Raw genomic sequence first — 21,514 nt, 5'->3', positions numbered from 1 at the left:
TACTAAAAGTAGAAGCCTATTTAAAGCATATTCAAAGTAGGAAGGCGACATTTCAAAGCGAATTCACATGGTGTAGACTAAGATGCACCATTCAGTTTATTGTCAATCAAACACATTCATATATATTTATATCATAATATATTAAATCAGTTGAATATATTAGCCACCGATCACGCACCCAGGGCCAAAGCAAATGTTTATTTACTATTGAAAGTAAGCTATAGATTCTATACTACACTAGTAAATAACAGCTATAATGCACCAATGACCAATAAGTATTTTCTCTATTCCAACTAATTTAAAATCAATTGCATTTTATTTTTGGATATTAGGAAATTATTTGTAGCAACTTCATTTTTCATTTTTTTTCAACCTGGAAACACAGTTGCATGCAAAATAATTCACCCCCTTCATTTTGGCTAATTTGGCAAAATGAGGAATATTACAACTGCAGACTATTAAATGATATAAGTGTGGTGAACAAATAGTTGATTACAATCTGATTCCAAATCAAAAGTCAAGATTTATTTCTTACTCATTCAAGATCGCAACTTTCACACAAATATCATGTTTCAAAATTATTCAACCCCCCCCCCCCCCAATAGGTTTCTGTCTTTAGCACTTTTACGAAACCATTTAGCTGCAATAACCTGCTGCAGACTGGACGATAGCCAGTCACAAGATTCTTGCAGCACACTTATTGGGACTTTTGGCTCATTGATCGCTGCCAATGGTCTCCAGCTTAGAGATCTACATCATGCCACAACAGCTTTCTTCAGATGCCACCAGAGATTCTCTATTGGGTTTAAGTTTGAATACTGTGCTGACTACTGCCATTTTCTACCACGGAAATTTAGAACATTTGGGATTCTATAAAACAAACCTAACACTTCGACACTTGGGCATTGTTTAATTTTCGGATCTATACCTGGACATTCATTCTAAACAAGTAAATAGACCTCATATTCCCTGCTGGTTCATAGATACAGGCGAGGTAACTCTGTGTCTTAGCACACCCCACACTCTGTGTATCCTTCCACACCATCTGTAGGAGAAAGCAAAATTCATTCTATTTCAGCAACTTTTGAAATTTGTGAACATGTAATTGAACAGCAAAATTATACTTGGGTATTAAAAATAGCTTATGAAATAAAAGAAACGTGAACTTAGATAGCAAATGGGGTAATTATGTACAAATCCTTTTCAGAACGTGGACTCAGGACAAGGGTTCAATAGCTTTTCGCAATGGCACATTTGTGAATGAGATTGGTGATTGTGAGTGAGTGCGTTCGAGAGAGTATGTGAGTGTGCGTGTGAATTTGTAAATTGGATGACTAGGAGACTGAGAGTGAGTTGGTAAGAGCGAGAGTGTGGGAGTGAGTGACTGAGAGAGTGCGCGATGGTTAACTGTGTAATTGTGAGTAATTGAGTGTATTTGAGAGAGTGAGCGAGAGTGTGTGTGAGAGAGAGTGAGTGGGTGGGTGGGTGGTTGACCAAGAGACTGTGTGAGATTAAGTGATTGAGCACTTAAGTGAAAAAGTGGATCAGTAGTGGCTGAGATTGAGTGAAATTGAGTGAGTGAGAGTGTGTGATGTAGTTGAATGAGTGAGTGAGTGAGTGAGTGAGTGAGTGAGTGAGTGTGGGTAGCTAAGTGAGTGAGTGCGTGAGTGAGTGAGTAAGAGTGTGTGATGTAGGCGAGTGAGTGAGTGAGTGAATGAGTGAGTGAGTGAGTGAGTGAGTGAGTGAGTGAGTGAGCGCGTGAGTAAGAGTGTGTGATGTAGGCGAGTGAGTGAGTGAGTGAGTGAGTGAATGAGTGAGTGAGTGAATGAGTGAGTGAGTGAGTGAGTGAGTGAGTGAGAGTGTGTGGGTAGCTGAGTGAGTGAGCGAGTGAGTTGAGTAAGTGTACGTAAGTGAGTAAGTGACATAATAATTAAAATCATCGATGGCATCCATGCATTAGACTCTAGCACTTTGTCCCTAACCTGCGTGAAGTGGCTGGATGACTCTATGTCGAATAAAGGATTACGTGGGTTGTACAAGTCTTTTTCTCTGTACCAGGACTCCACAGACATCTGACAGTCTACCTCAGGGAAATGGTACATCAAGTTTTCTCCATGGCTGCAAAAGTGTGACGAGAAAGTTATCAACCTGAAATCTAGCCCATGATCTCATCTTAGAATGGAACGGTCTGTCCCGTTTTAGGTATGTTTACACCTGTGTGCACATTATTGCGCTTATGTGCAAGCGTTATACGTGATGTATATTGTATATGTCCCTCTTGCAAATAGTATAATTTAGATAGATGAATAGATAGATTGCTTTATCTGATAATTGATAGCTGTAGCTATTTTAGAATTTTTATATAGTTTTGCCCTATTACCGTACATCCATGGAAACTCCCACCACGATCCTAAAGATTTCAAATGGTGTAAAAGACAAGCAAACTCACATGACTATTTTTCCATTCACCCGCCATACGAGCTGATCTGTGCTTGAATGAATCAATGGAGAGTCGGAATCTTGAAGTGTCTGTACCACGGTTTGAGCGAATGCCGCACACTTCTGCAATGACAATTTAGAATTACAGGTTATGGAGTATAAAGAGCAAGACGAAAAAAATGAATACGCATTAAAGGGAACTTGACCAGATGGTCGTGAATTCTGAATGGAGTAACTTGGAACAAGTCTGATAACTTCATGCTTATTTAAGTCAATCTACTCGTCTTGACCTCAATGACACGATGTCCAGCTTCTCTTAGTCAGAAGAATAGGGTGGGGGCATCCTGACCATGTTGATCTATATATTTATGTATGCATGTGCCAACAATGAACCATATTAGACTTGGGACTGTCGGTTGCAATTGAACAAATTCTGCTAGAGGTCGTTATGATTTGTTTAGTTATGATTAAGAACGCCTAGCTTCCACTGGTTTTTCTCATTTTTGAAAGTGCACAAAATATGTGAGAATGATATTTTGTTACACTGATTAATTTGCCGCATCCTTTCATACAAAGAAAGATACTGGATTATTCACTACACACTTGAAGCTGACAACATTCTTATAACATAAAAGAATAATACCAGCACAGGTGACATGTACTTAAACTATGCATACCGTGCACCAGGTGAGTTCTGCAGCACCATGAAGACTCCTTTTCTCATTATGAAGCCTCAGACATTCTTCCTGGTCCAAAGTATTATCGATGATTGATGGTGCTGATGGAGGTGTGTCTACAATTGGGAACACATTATATATTGTACGGTTACTGGGGCTAGCCAATTATAATAGCCTCCGGATAGTTGGGTAACTTTGGCTGTATTTCTTGGTGCTAAATAAATAAAATAAAATTAATTGAAATAACGCAAACATGTCAAAATGTAAAAAAAAGTTATGATGTAAAAAAAACATTGAAGGACCACTTTAAAACAATATTGGTATTGTTGTAAAAGGCCAGAAGGTTAGAGAGGAATATTCATGTAACCTTCAAGCAGATGTTGGGTCAGGGAGAGGTAATGCCTGAAATTCTAATTGCTCTGTTCATAAGTGATCCTGAACACACTGCGCCAATAAGAAATCCCGGACATTACCTTCACCCAAACTGATCTCTACTTGGAAAAAAGTGATTTTGAGGTACAAGGTATTTCGCCTTGCTTGTGCATGTAAGCAGATTATATGAATGAATGAATGAATTTATATCATAATATGATCATGCGATTTTAAAACAAACAGTTCAACAAGGATTGGTAGTACAGGAGCAGCAAGAGTTCGGATAGCTCATACCTCCATGAAGTATTCTGATTATGCAAATGACTTGCATACCTGTTTACTTTACGCTTGGTTATGTACACTATTAAATAACTTACAATATTGACAATCCAATCATTTACTACATGTACTTTGATGAATAAGGACATTTTCACATTAATTATGCAAATAAGTGGCGCATTTGCATAATTCGTATCTACTTATCTTACACCTGCCTTGGATTACATATGTATATGTATTTTATTCCTATAACGGAAAATGCTGGAAATATAGATTTTCTTCATTTAGTATGCAAATTAAGTCCAAATTTGCATAATTTGCTCTCCATTATGTACATTTCTGCCAAGCATACCTACATGCTAAATATCATAGAAGTCCATCGTTCCAATGGTCCGTTATGCTCCTTGGAAGATTTTTTTCTACTAAATTGCCCCTGCAGTTCCAAAGCAAGGGGGGCCAAACTTGTATACCCTCTCCCTTACGTCACAAGCTATGTGCCACCAATAAATATGGACCATAGCATGTTCAGGTCAAAATATTAAAAAGATGAAGTTCTGCTGCAGCACGAAGGTCATACACCAGTGGGCCCAAAATTGACCTTGACCTTTGTTTTTCAAACACTTGCCCATATACCAAATATCATTACAATCCATCCAGAGGTACTAAAGTTATGCTGGCCACAAATATCCGGGAACACAAACAAACAAACACACACACAGACACACGCAGTCACATCAAAAACTATACCTCCATTTTTCACGGAGGTAATTATCGGAGAAGTGCGGCTACGTACCCATGTCACAGATTCCACAGACTTTGGGGCACTTGCACGCCATGAAGTACTGCATCTTTGACTGCTTGTGAAAACCAAGTGACGCAAACATGGTGCACATCTGATCCGGATATGTGTTGCGACACACTTTGGCCATGGAGTCTTTTGAAAAAGGTTCAAAATACAGATTTCAAGTTAGAAAATATAGAAGGTTTATATTACCCTCAGTCAGTCAAGTTTATCGCGCAACGAGAGCATCAGGACTATATAAGGTAAATGAAATTCATTACTAAACATATGATATTTCTGTTTATATATAAATCTAAATATCTAAAAGTATATATCTCTATCTATCTCTTTCGATCTATCTAGAGATAGATGGAGATAGATAGATAAATGGATAGATGGATGGATGGATGGGTGGATAGATAGATAGATAGATAGGTAGATAAATATCTAAGTATCTCTCTCATCTCCATCTATTATATATTTAGAGATAGAGCGATAGATAGAGATTGGTGGATGGATGGATGGATGGATGAATGGATGGATGGATGGATGGATGGATGGATAAATAGATAAATAAATAAATAAATAGATAGATAGATAGATAGATAGACGGATAGATTAATAGATATGAGACCAAACTAGCAAAAGCAATATGTTTCTCCTTCCGAAGATAATAAAGAAATCACCTGCGGTACACACCCCACAGGTGGCTGCGCAGTGTTTAAACATCCATGCTTTATAGGCAGGTAAGACGCAGTGGTCAACCAACTTGTAGTAATTGCAGACGCAATTGCTATACACGTTTTTGCATCGGGCACTCTTTTTGCCAACCTGCACGTAACAAACAAATAAACAAACAAACGTAAATAGAAATATTTACGTCACCAAGAAGATATTGTATTTGCCGATGTGTGTGCGCGCGCATGAGTGTATACGTGTGTATGTGTGACTGTAAACAGTATCATCATAATAATCCGCTCCCGTCGATCAAACTGTATGGAGAGTGTTTGAGATTTGTGACATCATTTGTATATCTTGGAATTGTTATTAATGACAGACTGAGGGATGATGACTGTATTCTCGCCCAGCTAAGGGGTCTGTATTGTCGTGCAAATACTATAATTCGAAAATTTTGTCTTTGTTCACCTACTATTAAGAAAACATTGTTCACATCTCATTGCTCCCAACTCTTTGGTGCGCAGTTATGGAATTCTTTTCGTTCGAGTGTTCTGTCGAAATGTCGCATTGCTTACAACAATTGTTTCCGTATAATGATGAGTTTACCTAGATCTTGCAGCGCAAGTGAAATGTTTGTGTTCAATCATACTGATACCTTCGACGTCAGATGGCGCAAACAGTGCCATTCCTTTGTACATAGGCTTTTTAATTCAACTAATACCATTATACAGTCCGTACTAAGGTCCGACTCTTTTTACCAGAATTCATTTTTCACCAATCTTTGGCGCCGCCTCTACACATAGCCATAATATTGTCAGTTTGTCTTAAAATGGTGTACATATTCTTTGTTTTTCATGTTTGTCCCTATGTCATATGGGCCAGTGAGAGCCTAAAATAAACAAATAATACAATTCAATAATCATTAAGTAGATCAACAAGTTATTAAATAATTGATGAAGAAAGCTCATATATCCACCGTATTCCATGATAGAAATCTTAAATGAAAGACTTATTTCCCTAAATGATGAGACAAAACAATGATTTTAATCAGGTGAATACTGAGAATTTCATACTTAGGGAATACATTACGAAGCTGAGTTGTACATCATATCGGCAAATCATCGTCAAATGTACACAATTCATGAGGAAATGCCACAATAGCCTACTTAACCATGTGTGCTATTTGGAGATGATTTAATGAGCCTATATATGCAAATTGGTATTTTCAATGGGAAATATCAAGCGAAGGTATGATTTCGCGGAAAAATGTATCTAATTGTATGTACACGTTAGTTTGTGTGTGCTTGTGTGGTGTGGTGTGTGTGCGTTTGTGTGTGTGTGTTCATATCAGATTGTGTGTACACATTTGCAACACCATCAAACAACTTTAGATTATCAATTTTGGAGTAGCATAACATGGCAGTGTTGGCGTCACAATCACAACAAACTTTTTATGTCATCTGACTATTGAAAATTGTGTTGAAGTTTTTAGATTTGACAAAAAGTATACAATGCATATACATACGTAACTGTATGTTTATACTCACCATCTTCACTTTCATGTCTCTAAGGTAGTTCTCTTTTTGTTTTTCATCCTTTGGTATAGGAGGAGAATCCTTCAGGGCATGCAAGTCACGCAGGGATTCTGCAAAATATTGAATTTATAGTCAAACCTGCCCCCTTACCATAACGGTTACTTTTTCTCGGGCACGAAACTTTTTCCAATAGACTTAAAGATTAACTCTATCCAGACTGGGGGAAGGGGCGTTACTGAAACACAACCAGTAGATTTCTAGCGAGGACACGCCTTTAAGTCGATTCATTCACATGCAAAGTACTCAATACCACGTACTGATCTAGTGGCACGCGAGAGACAGGGATGAATAGTTCACGGTTGGGGGAGGGTCTGAATGGAGGGTCCTGAAAACGCTTTACGTTAAATTCGGGACGGTCGACAACGCTTTACGTTAAATTCACGAAGGCCGGCAACGTTTTACGCTAAATTCAGAAAGGCTGTCAACGGTTTACGCTATTTAAAGATGTTGCCCAATTTTCCTGTCAAGCGTAAAGATGAACCACATACTAGAGTCGGCATGAATGTTCTGTCTTGCTTTTTCTGTTATTGACTAAAATACAAATCAACGAGTAGATACATGTAGGTGTTGTTATGAACACACGTAAGCCTACACAGGCTTTGACTCATTCTCTGCATTCTCAGGCATTCGGATGTAGGGATTGGGAGTGACCAAGTTAAGCCGGACAAGAAAATCCGGATACATAAAGAACAAGTTACAAATGTTACCGAATTGGTGTTACCGATTTAAACGTTCTGTAGAGTACGAAACTACTACAATGCAAACAAATAGTGAAGATAAACGGTTGACTGCAGTTTTACCTGTCAATGCCGAGAACAGCCCGTGTAGATTTAGATGGTCTGGTATGTAGGAAGTAGGACTCGGAGCTGCCTTTAATTTTTATGCCTAAAAACTGGTCAGACCGGTGATTATGAATCACGAATGAACAGACCGAATCACGAATGAACAGACTGAAGGAGATAATAGTCTTTTGCATAGTAGTCTGTCCGTAATAAGATGGAAATTTTCAACAACTTAACGTATCTGGGTAGTACTCGTGTTGAACATTTTCATGTCACACAGTGACGTTACACAGGCCACCAGAAAGTTAAACCCAAAATGATAGGCATGTTTTGATTTATGATATTGAGAAAACTGTGGCTGCAAGTGACCACTCGATGCACAGTTCAGGGTTTTGTGCAAGTAAATTACCAGTATTTGGTCACGGGGGGCATGACAATTAGGGGCAATTTTGGAAGAATGTTTATATAATGGCTGTAACCAAGAGACCCATTCAAGTAACAACCACCTGACGAAAAGAACAACTACCTAAGTACTTCATGCCCACAATAGAAGAAATAGCCAGCTTAGCTGTTAGTATACGCCTAGAAACAGCTCGTGCAGCCCTCCGAACTCTAGATGTAACCTGGGAGCACTGCCCGTGTTGTGTGTACGTGGTAACCTATGACTATGAGTCAGGGCTACACGCAAGTGACAGCCGCAGAATCCAGGTCCTGGAGATGAAGTGCTACAGAAAGATACTGCGAACTGACCATCGCATAAAAGACTCTCCTGCAACAGGGATAGAACTCTACCGACTACATCAAACCAAACCAAACGAATTCTGTTGTAAGAAAATGTCGAGCCACGATGTCATTATATTTTCGCTTGCAACTTTGCAATAATTGGACCATCAACATCTGGAACACCTTTGACTGTAAAGTTCTGGAAGGCTGGCAACACTCGACAGAGGCAGGGGCATGCTCCGCTGGGAAGATTTAAATTTTGACTCTCTGAAACACTATTTCCTGCATTTTGAGGGTAAATTTTCGCTGGCAGACAAAAGTTAAATGGCATATCTAATTAAAGATTCCCAGGGATTTAGTGTAAGCTTTTGAGGGTGACGCCACACAACTTATTTTTGCCATGTCGAGCGCCGAAGGGGTGAGGCGTCGCAAGGGAAGTCCGGGAAAATTTTGAAATCCTGACCCCCTGAAACGCCGCGTCCTGAGTTTTTCTAAGAAAATTTTGATTTGATGGATATTATATAAAGCTAAATCTAATGACATTTCTATCAGCAAAAAAGGTGTTTGAAGTTGACACGTCACATCCCCAACATATTTTCAGCATTTCGAGCGCCAAAGGCACGAGGCGGCGCAACGGGAGGACCATGGAAATTTTGAAATCTTGAACCTCTAAGATGATATTTCCTGCATTTTGATAGGCAAATTTTGCTGCCGGACTAAGCTAGCTACCTTCAATAACATTCCTATTTACGGCAAAAGGTGAGGGCGAGGCCCCCGATACATATTTTGGCTTGTCGATGACCGAATGTGAGAGGATTTGCAAGGGAAATTTTTAAATCTTGATCATCTGAAACGCAATTTCCCGTGTTTTGAGGGGCTAAATTCACTGGTAGACTACCCTTCGACTTTTGGGAGACCAGGCTACGATTTACGGGTAATTTTTAGGCTAGATTACGCTTTACGTGAAATCTTTAGGCTAGATTACGCTTTACGTGAAATACACTGGCTACGCTTTACAGTCAATTTTCCATACTCACTACGAATTACGTGAAATAAAATAGCTTCCCTACGAATTACGCGAAATTAAAAGACCTGCCTACGCCTTACGGAAAAGAGCATGCAGACCCTCTTGGGGCGGTAAGACCATAGCATGTCCAGGTCAAAGGATAAAAACTATGCTGCAGTACTAAGGTTACATAGTAGGGTGCCCGAAATCGACCTTTACCTTTGTCTTCGCAACACCTACCTACATACAAAATATCATCGTATTCCATCTTGAGGTTCTTGACTTCTGCTGACTACAAAAATCCGGACACAAAAACACACACACAAAGAGGTCACACACCCAAAACAACATCTCTATTTTCATGGAGATAATAATATCTGCATTTTGTTTTCGTCCTAGGGCATTTAATCTAAATAAAATCGGCTATAACTATTGGCATCCTGCGTCATGCTCCTTTGATATACTGCCGAAGCTTTTAAACATATTATCTATAAACAAAGAACGCACGCAGGTTATCTGAAAGCAAAACAACGATCAATGAAGTGTTTGTTATCAAAATTCCAGCCAAGAATGTGAGCACTGTCCACAACAAGTCGTGGTCTTGTCAACACGTGGGCAGATCAAACAGGGTGGTCTGCATGATTGCAGACCATATCGATATCAACCGCATATTAATTTTTTGTTATTCTCTAGCACGCAACGAAATTTAAATATACGTATATGGTAGGCGATAAAAACATGGATAAGAAAGGAACTGGAGCTGTGATCAAGATTGGGCGAGTGACGTCAAGAGTTCCTTTTGAACGAAATCTTAAATAAGCATTCCCCGACTTACATTTCAGTGCTCGAAGTTTTTTTTCTGCATACCTGCAGGTAACATTGAAAATTACCTGCACCAGACAAATTTTACCTGCACCACTCTGGATTTAGGAAGTATGGATCGTACTAAAATTGTTCAGGAACCATTTATTTTTTTCTCTTATATTTTTCATAGGTGGTAACTTTCAATGCAGCTAATAACAATCCGCATACACCTATATCATATGACATTTATGTATAAAAGTCTCATGGACCAGTGCAGGTTAAGTGCAGGTATACATTAGAGATACCTGCACAGCTCCAATTTAACCTGCACTAACCTGCATATGCAGGTGGTATTTTGAACCCGCACTTAAACCGTACTACTGGCTGTTGTATAATCCTGAGCCATCTTCAGGTAGAACAATGATTATCCAAAACAACTTTGCCTTCAGCTTTAATGTCTATACTTGTTTCCATTAGAAAATACTTCAGCTACTGATTTTCAAAAGTACGTGGCACAAAAAGAGGTCAAAATAGTGTTGACATGAATGAAATGGTTTGCATTTATACAATGTAATAATATCTCTCAAGAAATTTCGTCTTTGCTGCTACCTTATAGTTTCCATTAATAGAAACACCTCAAAATAACCCTACCAGGGGCGAAGTAGGGAAGAAGAGAAAGGGACAAAATGGTAAGGGAAGATCAGGAAAAAGTTACTTGGGGATCACTTTACTCAACTCGCACTGGGAAGGAAGTCTACTCTTTTCGATAAGTGTGTGGGCTTTGCTAACGCGTTTGAGGTTTGCCTCTCCCCAAACATGGGGTCTTCAGTAAACATCCTATCCGAAGTAAGGTAACATTTTCACCTGTGTTAAGTAAGGAAAGTCGTGTAAAGTGTATTTCCTAAGGGGGAAAGATCGGTGACTTACCAAAAGATTTAACACCGGGACCTCTGGGTCAAGGCCAAACACCATTTTGCGCGACACTACGTTGTTGCAATGATTTTTACACTAAGGCACAAAATTTGGATAAAAATAAGCGTGCCTTCTTAAAAACCTTATCAGTTTTGCCACGGAATCGGTAACTTCGACAAATCTAGGACGTTATCGGAGAAATGACAACAGTGTAGTGCAAAAACCAGCATTGTTGTGTTATAGTTTTTTTGTCAACGATTATATCAGTTAAACGCTAACGGTTAGGTTCCATTCATCCAACGACAAAGATAATGGTGGTTGTATCAAATATGTTAAACGCCTTAGCACCGCATTCCTCGGTGAAAACAAATTTCGGAATTATAAAAATACGGAATTAACGTAGAAATGCTTAGATGTGACAAACATGCATTTTAACTGCTTGTAGGTGGACTGCTGTCGTGGCAGATTGCCAGAACGGGTAACCGGGTATGCTATGTTTTAAACCCAACAAATATTTCATAATCCTTACTTGCAATGGTAAGTAGTGGTAGAGCCAGGAGAAAAAAGGCGACGTGTCCAAAGATCTTCATCCCGAAGTCTTCAACTGTCTTGACGTCTTTCTCGCTTCAACCTGGAAAAAAGAGAAACAAGTGTCTCACAAACAAGATGTCAAACGTTCTGACGATTTGCCGAGGTTCGCGCTGTTTATCAAACTTCGGATGATGACGAAAGCGGCAATTTTTATCGAGATTATGAACTTTGACCTGCATACGTAATTTTGACGGTTGATTTCAAATCAAGTCCCGTTGGTGTCCTTTTCTTATAGGGTACTTTATGCAATTTGAAACAGCCGCAATTGCGATATGTATCAGAAAATACATTGAAACGTTTATAAGGTTAGGGTACTGAATCTTATATATTATGTTATCAGAAACTTAGGGCGAGCTAAAGCAGTTCGATTAACATTTCTTAGTCATTTTCATTCAACCTATGCTTTACTCTACTATAATCCGAAGTACAGTTTACCCCAGGTTTAAGAGTTAAATCTATGCAAGCTCCGCCTTCCGTGCATCTAACATAGGCCAAATTACATTTATGTCAAAGGTCGTGGACGTTACCAACAGTAACAGGATTTCAGGGTACAAAATTAATTTTCCAAATGGGTCAAATACCACGTTTTGATAATTCTATATAATCTAACTGAATCGTTTGTAATAGTATAAGAAATCATAAACATTTCATAAAATCTGTACTGGTCTTATCTAGAGAAATAGCAAGAATGAGAAAAAACTATATGAAATTCCTACCTGTAAAAATGGACAGTTGGTTCGCATTCTGTTAATAATACTTTTCAGTCGTAAAAAGTTGATTTTAGCTGGAACTCTGACGAAAGAATCCTTAATGTCCCAACAATTTTCATTCATGCATCTGTCTTGATAAGATCTCTGTATGAATTCTCGGGAACCCTGTCGGCAAAGATCAAACGTGTTTCCCCATCGTCAAACTGACGCAACCGCCCCGAACATCGTCACACACGCGTCCGTCCGGGGCGGAACTTCATGTATTAATAGAAACACACGCCATGATTGACGCTCTTTGCTACTAGCCTCATTCACAGACGTCTCTGGGACCATTTTTTTTTCTGTGTGTGAGGTGTGTGTGTGTTTGTGTGTGTGTGTGTGTGGGGGGGGGGGGGGAGTGGCTACGCTGGACGTCGATGCGCAATTTTCATCCGGGACGACGGGAAAGGAAAATATGCCGGGAAAGGAAAAATGCCTCCCGGTATATTTTCTTTTCCCGTCGTATTCCCGGATAAAAATCGCGAATCGACGTCCAGACCAGCAAAAAAACTTTCGCCAAGGCCCCAGAGACATCTGTGAAGGATGCTACGTTGTCACACTCAAATCATGTTAGCATGTTGGTGTATATTAACGTGTTTGTGTGTATGTTCTGTCATCTTCCACCTTCTATAGATGTCACTGACAACGTCCGGAAGTGATCTCCGCATGTTACCCAGTTGTAGACATTGAATCATCTGTAAACATTTATTTATCTAGCAACTATTGGAAGCGGCAGTCTAGATGAATCATAATTCATCGTTATTTAATATTTATATTTACCATTTGGTTCATACTACTACGAATCCAGTCACTGAACTGCATTCTAATATTAGAATGTAGAAATGGTGCTCTAGTTACTCATAGTAGGAAATATTGTCAAATAGTTCGAGAGTCAGTGATGCAATTTGATGCATTTCTGGCATCCTACGCCGCGTGATTGATTCGCGTTGTCAACCTTTATGTGACACAGCCATGCCGACGCCATGTTTCCTTGTTTGTGTTTTCGCATAGTACATGTTCCGGGTCATTAAATATGTCATGTACCAAGTGTCACGTATCCGTCTTTAGATTGTTTTTCAGGCAGTCGGAGAGTTAGCTACAGTTTTCAAAACTTCTGGTTCACAAAGTGGTAACAAACCGTTTGGATATGTTCTTTACCAAATGAATCTGCAGGAGTTTTTATACACTTGTTAAAATCAAAGTTTTCGAAAGGTGAAGGCCAAACGAACCTCTGGTTTGGAGTGAACAATTTTGTCCAGCAATGCCACCCACCTGGTACTGCCGTCATTACAGAGGGACATTTCTTTGGTAGGAATACTAGGTGTTTCCGAATTTTGGTAGTCAGCATAACTAAAAAACCTATGGATGGTTTACGATGGTATTCGTTATGTGGGTAAATGTTGGGAAGACAAAGGTCAAGGGTACCTTGGTATTGCAGTAGAATTTTGTTTCTTGTATCTTTTTCTTTTTCTTTTCAGTCTTACGTTTTGCACGAGATTCTTAATGTGTCAATGATAACACAGATGTAATGCAGTAGGACACCGACAAAATGCAGCAGTCCCGCAAGATAACCCCTTTAGACATTTGCAATAAATCATTTCTGTAACCATATTTTTCCATCTGTCAAATACAGTAGTCAAGAAATGTCAGTTTGCATATTGGCGGTAATTTAAAGGTGATAACCTTGTGGGCAAACAAAACAGCGTAGACAGGATGTTGGCAATATCCTACATTTTTGTGAACCACATTTGGAAATTTTGTGTCACGCAAAAACACAAAGTTATATAAGTGAGCGGCAGTTATTTACACATAACGTCAAACAGTGGTGTTGTTATGAATACATGGGGTTATTTCGGGCAAACAGGTGCGTTACAGCGAGCAAAATTGAATATACAAGATCCTTGCAATTCATGATGTAAATGTATGATTCAAAGGAAAGGACATAATAAGAAAAGAGAAAGTTTGAAATTTGTTAAGCGTTATTATTAGGTTCTCAGTCAAGTTCTTAGGCTTGATTGTGTGTGTGAGGGGGGGGGGCATAATCTGTATTTTTCTTAGGTTTTCTTTTTTTTTCTCTGAAATTGCAACGCCGTGATCAACCCGGCAGCATTGCCTATATCGGGCGCCATCTAAGTACTAGCTTTTCTTCTATTCTATAATATTCTGAAATAAAAAAGGCTCCAGGGAAAACATTCTTCGTGTTTGCGAAAATATTACCTTTGTAGTGATCTTTAAAATTCTCTTTTCAATAGTCGGATGTTCAGCTACTGGGCGTTTATGACGACCACGCATTATCAAGTTTCAGTTTAAACCCTCTGTAACATGTAAAATTACTTTTGGCCAATATTTCAATATTTCAAAGTCTTTTGTTTACAGATCATAACACAGCACATTTTGAGTATGAGAGGACGCGAACAATTGCACTGGATAGTGAATAACTGTTAGAAGATATTACTGGAGAAATTGAAATATTGCCATACTTATACGTCCACTCTATCAACTCTTTAAAACTTCGCTGTAGAACTATTTTTTTCTACTCGAGGACTTTACAATTTGAAGGTATCATTGTGCATTATCAGACTCATACAGCATAGTACTGAGGTCTTTAATAACTTCGTTTTATTCAATGGCATCAAGATGGAACCCGGCACATATAAGGCGAAAATTGTTTGATTTGCGTGACTAATAACAAGTCTTCTTTTTGATTTTTTCTTTGATAAACTGAGTCATGTAAAATGTAAAAGTTGCAAGCAAAACATACAATTTAATCAGTCTGCCTCATTTTTCTGAATAATTTGGAAGCTAACGGACTTCTTGCCTATAGAATGAAATCTTGCACGATGAAATCAAACCGTTATTTTAAAGTTATCTTTCTAGTCTTCATCTTGGGTACTGTCTCAGAATGGGCACAAGCTGAAGCTCCCAACCTTCCCGAAAGCATGGTGGCATCCAATGGTAGCCTTATTTTTTATCTCGAGTAAGTGTATACACTCATTTGTCTATCTCAGTGTCTTTTACCTTTTTCGTTTCTCTGCAGGAATGGACAGAGATTTACAGAATACATGTTTTGATTGAGTTTTAGTACTTCTACAGAATTTGGGAATTTTACATGTAGGCGTTTTATTGGATTCCAATTATCTGTAGGGAAGGTTGAAATAGTTATTCGAAACACTCAAAAATAATAAATCTATGTAATGAAATTTTATTTGAAAAACTAAGGCATCCGAGTTTTATGAAAGTTTAATAAAATGTGCGTTTTAGACGTTAGCGGTAATGGATTATTTCTTTTTGGAGATTTTTAGAGATCCGCAGCGTTAACAACGTATTTTTGGATCGTTCGTTTATAATCAACATATGCACATGTCACAGAAAAAAATGAAAGAGGGATTTTATGAATTTACGCGTACATAACGTCAGTGACTTGGCACAAACTAAAAAAGATGTAGGAATTGTCCAACTTGAAAACAAAATATTATGTTCGCTGTTATTATGGCAGCTTCAGAATAATTATGTTTTAAACTCGCTCCACAAATAATGAACTGTTGTTTCTGTTGTTCTTGAATTGAACATCCAGATGTAATTTAGTGGCCTGTATGGTTAGGGTATAGAGATGTTTTGTTGATTCAGGTTATGTAATATTTGGATTATTTATTGTTTGTATTGCTCTGCACTTTCATTGTTCTGATTGCTTCATTTTGCAAAAAAAATAGGTTAATGTGTTTTTAAAAATGCTGATATTAACAAAAAATATTGCCATTTGATTATCCAAAGGATAAATATCAGATAAAAGTCCATGGCTTTAATTCTACTAATTTTATCTTTTTGTTAACAATATGTTCTATGTCTTTTCCTACATTTGGGGAGAAAATGAATAATAAATTTAGTAAGAATGGCGGTAGACAATTATGTTCTCGGTTACGTCACCACCAAAATGTTTATAAATCTTGATAATTATGAATAAGAATGCCATCAATAAGCATCAACAAGATTCGGGATCCAATGGACCTTATCCTATAAAAATGATAAAATAAAATAAAAAAGATTTTCCTGACCTGTGTATATTTCGGTAGGGGGGGGGGGTGACCTATAATGTATTGCAATCAGTATTTTATTAGCTCTTTATAGCGAAAAGTCTTGGCATACTGCAGCAAAAGGCATAATTTGTGCCATTTGCAATATAAATTTATTACATAATCATGATAGAATGCGAATATTTTATGATTGTTTTGGAAAACACTCCAAACTAACAATACAACACAACAATAATTTTCCATTTTTTCAAGGCGTTGGAACATTCCTGCTCGATACTTTCCTGGTTTGCCAACCAGCGACTGGGCTGAGAATCAGGAGACGAAAATTAATGACATACGACGTGCACTCCAAGAGGTGAAAAACAAACTGCTTCATCTGAACAGTACACTTCAGGATGGTATGTGCTTTACTGGACTTATTCAGAGCATAACGTGTTATCTTTCCTTATCATTTTTACTCAACTCTCCTGACGTAGCAAGACACACCCCAAGGCCACTCCAATAGGTTATACACTCGTTCTCATTGAAATGTCGAAAATGGCATTTTTTTGGTCGAAAAATAAATCGGCTTTATTTTCAGTGAAAACTACGTGGTTGTTTAGGAAAAATCCTCTTTTAACCATAGGCAAAAAAATGGCCACTTATTATTTTCGGTCCCATTGGTAATGCATTACAGGGCAAGTAACAAACGTTACCGGTAACGTTTGTTACAACAGTAGACTTTACCCTTCGACAGGATTTACCCTATTGACTACATCATTTAGGTATAAGTGGACGTCCCTAGGAATATTTAAAAAAAGGGCAGCTTTTTACACCAGGTCAAATAGGAAGCTTGGACAGCGTCGAACAATGGTAACGTTTGTTACAGTCATTTCTGTACAACATTTTGTTAAGCAAGGTGGGATACAAATGACAGACAACAACACTTTCTTGTTTCTTTAGAAAGCCAGAAAAACTGTACAGCGTCACAAAAACGGTCATTTCTAGTCTTATACTTGGACAATATAACCGTGGCAACCATCGTACCCATGGTGGTAACGTTTGTTACAGAATCTGGCGACAGGCATAAACCACCTCACAAAGCCTCCAAGATCAGTGACAGTAGCGATCTGACGTGATCGGTCAGACGTCCTGGTCAGCTGGTTTCACCTACCGAACTATCATTCTGGAAACTGAATTGTTACATTTTTGGCTACTATTTGAATTCTTCGTTTCTTCTCAGGCGACAGCCATTTTTCAGGGGGTGAAATCCCCCCCGTGGCTATAATAATCTTCTAAGCCATCAACCAATACGAATGTTGATGTGCATCTTTTGTAAAACATTACAGGGGTTGTGGAAAAATGAAGGAACCAGTGATATTGTCGATAATTTGCTCCATATCAAGTCGTAAAGTCAGGCGACAGCATTTCGACATTTAAATGAGAACGAGCCTATAGAATCATTATACTGCCCTACCTATCAACAACACAGAACTAATGTTTTCGACAATCTAAAGGACCTATGTGCTAAAACATCTATGTGCTTTTGTCATTGTTCGAATATATTCTAACAATTTGCGTAATCGTTTCCCTCTATAAAATCCTTTATTGCCTCCGTAAACAAAGCTGCTTAGCTGGTTCTTTTTTGGGTCTTGTATTTCTAGATTTTCTTCAGTAGACACTGGTGGATCTTTTGTGAAAAGGTGGCAGACAGACACAATTTCCTGTACTTGGCAGGGATGTGTGAATTGCCCCCTTCCCAGCCCACTGTTGTTGCAATGTTCGAACATGGGATTACAAATGATGAATCTATGTTGAAACAGTTTAGAAACTAACAGAAATGAAATGTATTTGATGTAAAAAATGTTTCTAACGTGTATGAATACTGTAGAAATTATTTAGAAAATCACACATGATTATAGATAGTTCTAAACAGTTTCTTATCATCATATTTAGATTGTTACAAAGATTTTTGAAATGTTAGAACAAAAGGCAAGAAATACCCTCTTTAATACTAAATAGTAATGTAGAATTGACTCTATCAGAGAAGGGACTGGTCCGACTAAGTAAAAGAATATTGCAATAAGAAAAAAACGAGGAGATAAAACTTGTTGACAGATCTTCTGTGGTACCTTAACTCTCAAAACGTTAAGCTAAAGCTAAGGGCACAACCCGCCGTACGTGCAATTTGTCCTTGCGTTTTGGGGGGGGTGGCCACTTCCGCCACGTTTTCTGAGAACGTTCAGCCTGTACAGGGCAGGGGCAGGCGCGTCGCCCGTACTGGCACGTACGGGGGGGTGGGGGGATGGGGGGCAATCCGCAGCCCGATGGCACACAAAGTTTTGCCTGCACGTAAAGTTCTACGGTGTGTCTGCGTGCTCCAAAATCCGTGGGATTCCCTACGAGTTCGTACGGAGGCGGTACTTACTACTTACGGATCCCAAAAGATTTCCCACGTTTTGGCACGTAGACAGCACGTATTTGAACGTACGGCGGGTTGTGCCCTTAGCTTTAGAGAAAGATAGAATGACATGAGAAATAGCATACTATGACTATGCCGAAACAGCAGTTTAAGTACGCGCCATCGAAAAAAAATAACTTCAACTTTTGTTTATCTAATGATTCTAAGAACGTTTATATCTCACCAACAGCGATTGCTCAGCGTAACCAACTCCTGTTGGAGTCGGCATGTCAGGCACCTCAGCCCGGTAAAAACAGCGCCATGAGCGGGTGCAGTGCCCCCTATCTGCCAGGCACTAAGTGCACCTTTACATGTGAGGAGGGTTACGCCTCTAGTGTTGGAGACTCACGGAACATCACTTGCCTGTCCAGCAAAACTTGGAGTGCTAATTCTTTGGTCTGCACAGGTAAGAAAACTTTTGACTTTGGCTGACTTTATTCAGATCCACAATTAGCTTAACAATAGACAAGTACATTGTAGCTACTATTCCCGTGGTCCTTATCAACAAACATAACAAGACAAAACCTTGACACATAGGAACATATACAATCTATATAATGTACATAAAATTCACACTTGATAAAATATGACTTAATGACTACTTGAGGTCATATATATATATATATATATATATATATATATATATATATATATACAATGGGAACAATGATCTATTGTAAACCATTCCATGTGCTGGAATGAAACTGCGAAATGTGTCAAAAATTAATGATATACCTAGATGTTAGCTAGTTGTATGCGCCTGCTATGTTGTGCAAAAATTATAATAGGGAAGTTATTTTAGTGCTTTTTCGAGAGTTTTTTACGAAATTACAAGGTGGAAAGCTCATGGCATGCCTTTGAATTCATCATGAATGTATTCATACAAGGGATGGGAACCGGTACTGAAAATTCAGATCCGGACTTCCAGAAAATCTGAACCTGGGCCTGATTCAGGTGAATGGACATTTCAAAACTTTCGAAACAAAGATCCATTTCGCTACAAAGAAATATGCCGTGTAGTCGAATCCCATGAGCGTTTTGAAATCTTGCAAGGCTAGCTGACAGTAAATTGTGGTCGAAATGAATGTAACCTCTATTCTAGAGATTTAACTGTCATTTTCTTCGACCGACCAAAACGTGTGAATCCATGATCATATAGCTGATCTTTTCCTGATACGCCGGCGCCAACAACCAGTCCACCGATTTCTTCCAGATCATATTTTTCGGACCACTCAAGCCAGAAAAAAAAAACGGTTTCGTACCTGCGCAATGTACCGGTATTCAACTCTACTTCATAAAGTTCATGGCCTTGTTCCTTGTAATTTCTGTATCTTATTATCAATAAGTGTATCTACACGCCAGCAGCCCCCCCCCCCCCCCCCAAACACACACCAAGTTGTTCCTAGGTGTAGTTGGTAAGGCCCCTTTCCGCTAGACGGCGATCGCGCTACGCTCTCACTGCGACCTAAGACACGTATGTGTAATCTTCCATTTCATACTGGGAATATTTATATTGTACAAAATAAAAAAAAAGTGTGACTGTCAAGATAACAAAACACACAGCATTAAAATATTCGTTTTCTCCTATACAATTCGTCGAGCGATCCGTCAAATTTGAGGTCTCACAGAGGGCGCGGCGAGAGCGCCGTCCTAGTGGAAAGGGGGTATAAGGAATTAGAGTTGAGGTGTTCGACTAGCACCGTGTCTTCGCACCTAAAAACAAAACAAAAAACAATTTATTGGATTAGTCTGACATTTCGCATGTTCGTAATTGATAATATTAAAGTATCAAACATCTTAGCCACCCCGCAAACAATATGATTTCTTTATGGATGATTGTTTTCTATGATCAAATATGTTTTGCTTTTTACAATTTATTACCTCCATGAAATGTCATGGAATGGAGGTTATATTTTCTGTTATGTGTCTCTGTCTGTGTAGATATTTACTCAAGAACGGCTGGATGGATTGGTTTCATACTTGTTGTGTTGGTGGGGTGTGATGAAAGCTCGAATCGATGAGATCTTGGGAGCCGTATCTGTCGTTATAATCGATGTAATAATATCAGAAATCACCCGTATATTTGAGATATATTGGTACAGGCATCGTGCTGTATGTGTTTGTTAATGGGCTTAGCTGCAAGCAGATAGTGAGGTGACAGCTGTTTGGGGAACCCCCAGTAGTTTTATTTATGTCTGCTTAGGACTGTTTGAAATATTTGTAACAGTTGTCACAGTAGTTACCTCCATGAAATGTCATGGAGGTTATATTTTCTGTTATGTGTCTCTGTCTGTGTACAAAATTACTCAAGAACGGCTGGATGGATTGGTTTCATACTTGTTGTGTTGGTGGGCTGTGATGAAAGCTCGAATCGATGTGATTTTGGGCGCCGTATCTGTCGTTATAATCGATGTAATAATATCAGAAATCCCCCCTATATCTGCGATATATTGGAACAGGCGTCGTGCTTTAAGTGTTTGTTAATGGGCTTAGCTCCAAGCAGATAGTTAGGTGATTTGTATGACAGCTGTTTGGGGAACCCCGAGTTTTTTTTAATATGATAATTAGTTTTATTTATGTCTGCTTAGGATATCATGGAGATGTGAAGCGTAAGTATACTTGTAAGAAGTTGAGGTACATTTAACGGTAAAGCTT

General features: G+C 38.7%; 2 protein-coding genes across 3 annotated transcripts in view; one reads left to right on the top strand and one right to left on the bottom strand.

The window, feature by feature from the left end:
• Window positions 1–21,514, top strand: part of LOC118408511 — a 99,540-nt gene that overhangs the window by 28,192 nt on the left and 49,834 nt on the right. The window lies entirely within an intron of this gene.
• LOC118408513 (ectin-like) lies at window positions 51–11,747 on the bottom strand. 2 transcript variants are annotated; one of them, XM_035809329.1, is made up of 8 exons: window positions 11,578–11,747; window positions 6,774–6,871; window positions 5,235–5,379; window positions 4,561–4,701; window positions 3,117–3,232; window positions 2,450–2,562; window positions 1,983–2,118; window positions 51–1,045 (listed from the first exon to the last, which is right to left on the bottom strand). In XM_035809329.1, exons 1-8 carry the CDS (start codon window positions 11,636–11,638, stop codon window positions 923–925), a joined length of 933 nt encoding a protein of 310 aa, XP_035665222.1. In that variant the 5' UTR covers window positions 11,639–11,747; the 3' UTR covers window positions 51–922. The 2 variants fall into 2 exon arrangements, with proteins under 2 accessions (XP_035665222.1, XP_035665224.1); XM_035809331.1 differs by lacking the exon at window positions 11,578–11,747 and adding an exon at window positions 7,622–7,784.

Source organism: Branchiostoma floridae, unplaced genomic scaffold (assembly GCF_000003815.2).
Source record: "Branchiostoma floridae strain S238N-H82 unplaced genomic scaffold, Bfl_VNyyK Sc7u5tJ_168, whole genome shotgun sequence".
In the NCBI taxonomy this organism is placed as follows: domain Eukaryota; kingdom Metazoa; phylum Chordata; class Leptocardii; order Amphioxiformes; family Branchiostomatidae; genus Branchiostoma; species Branchiostoma floridae.
This window is presented reverse-complemented; position numbering and strand designations above follow the sequence as displayed.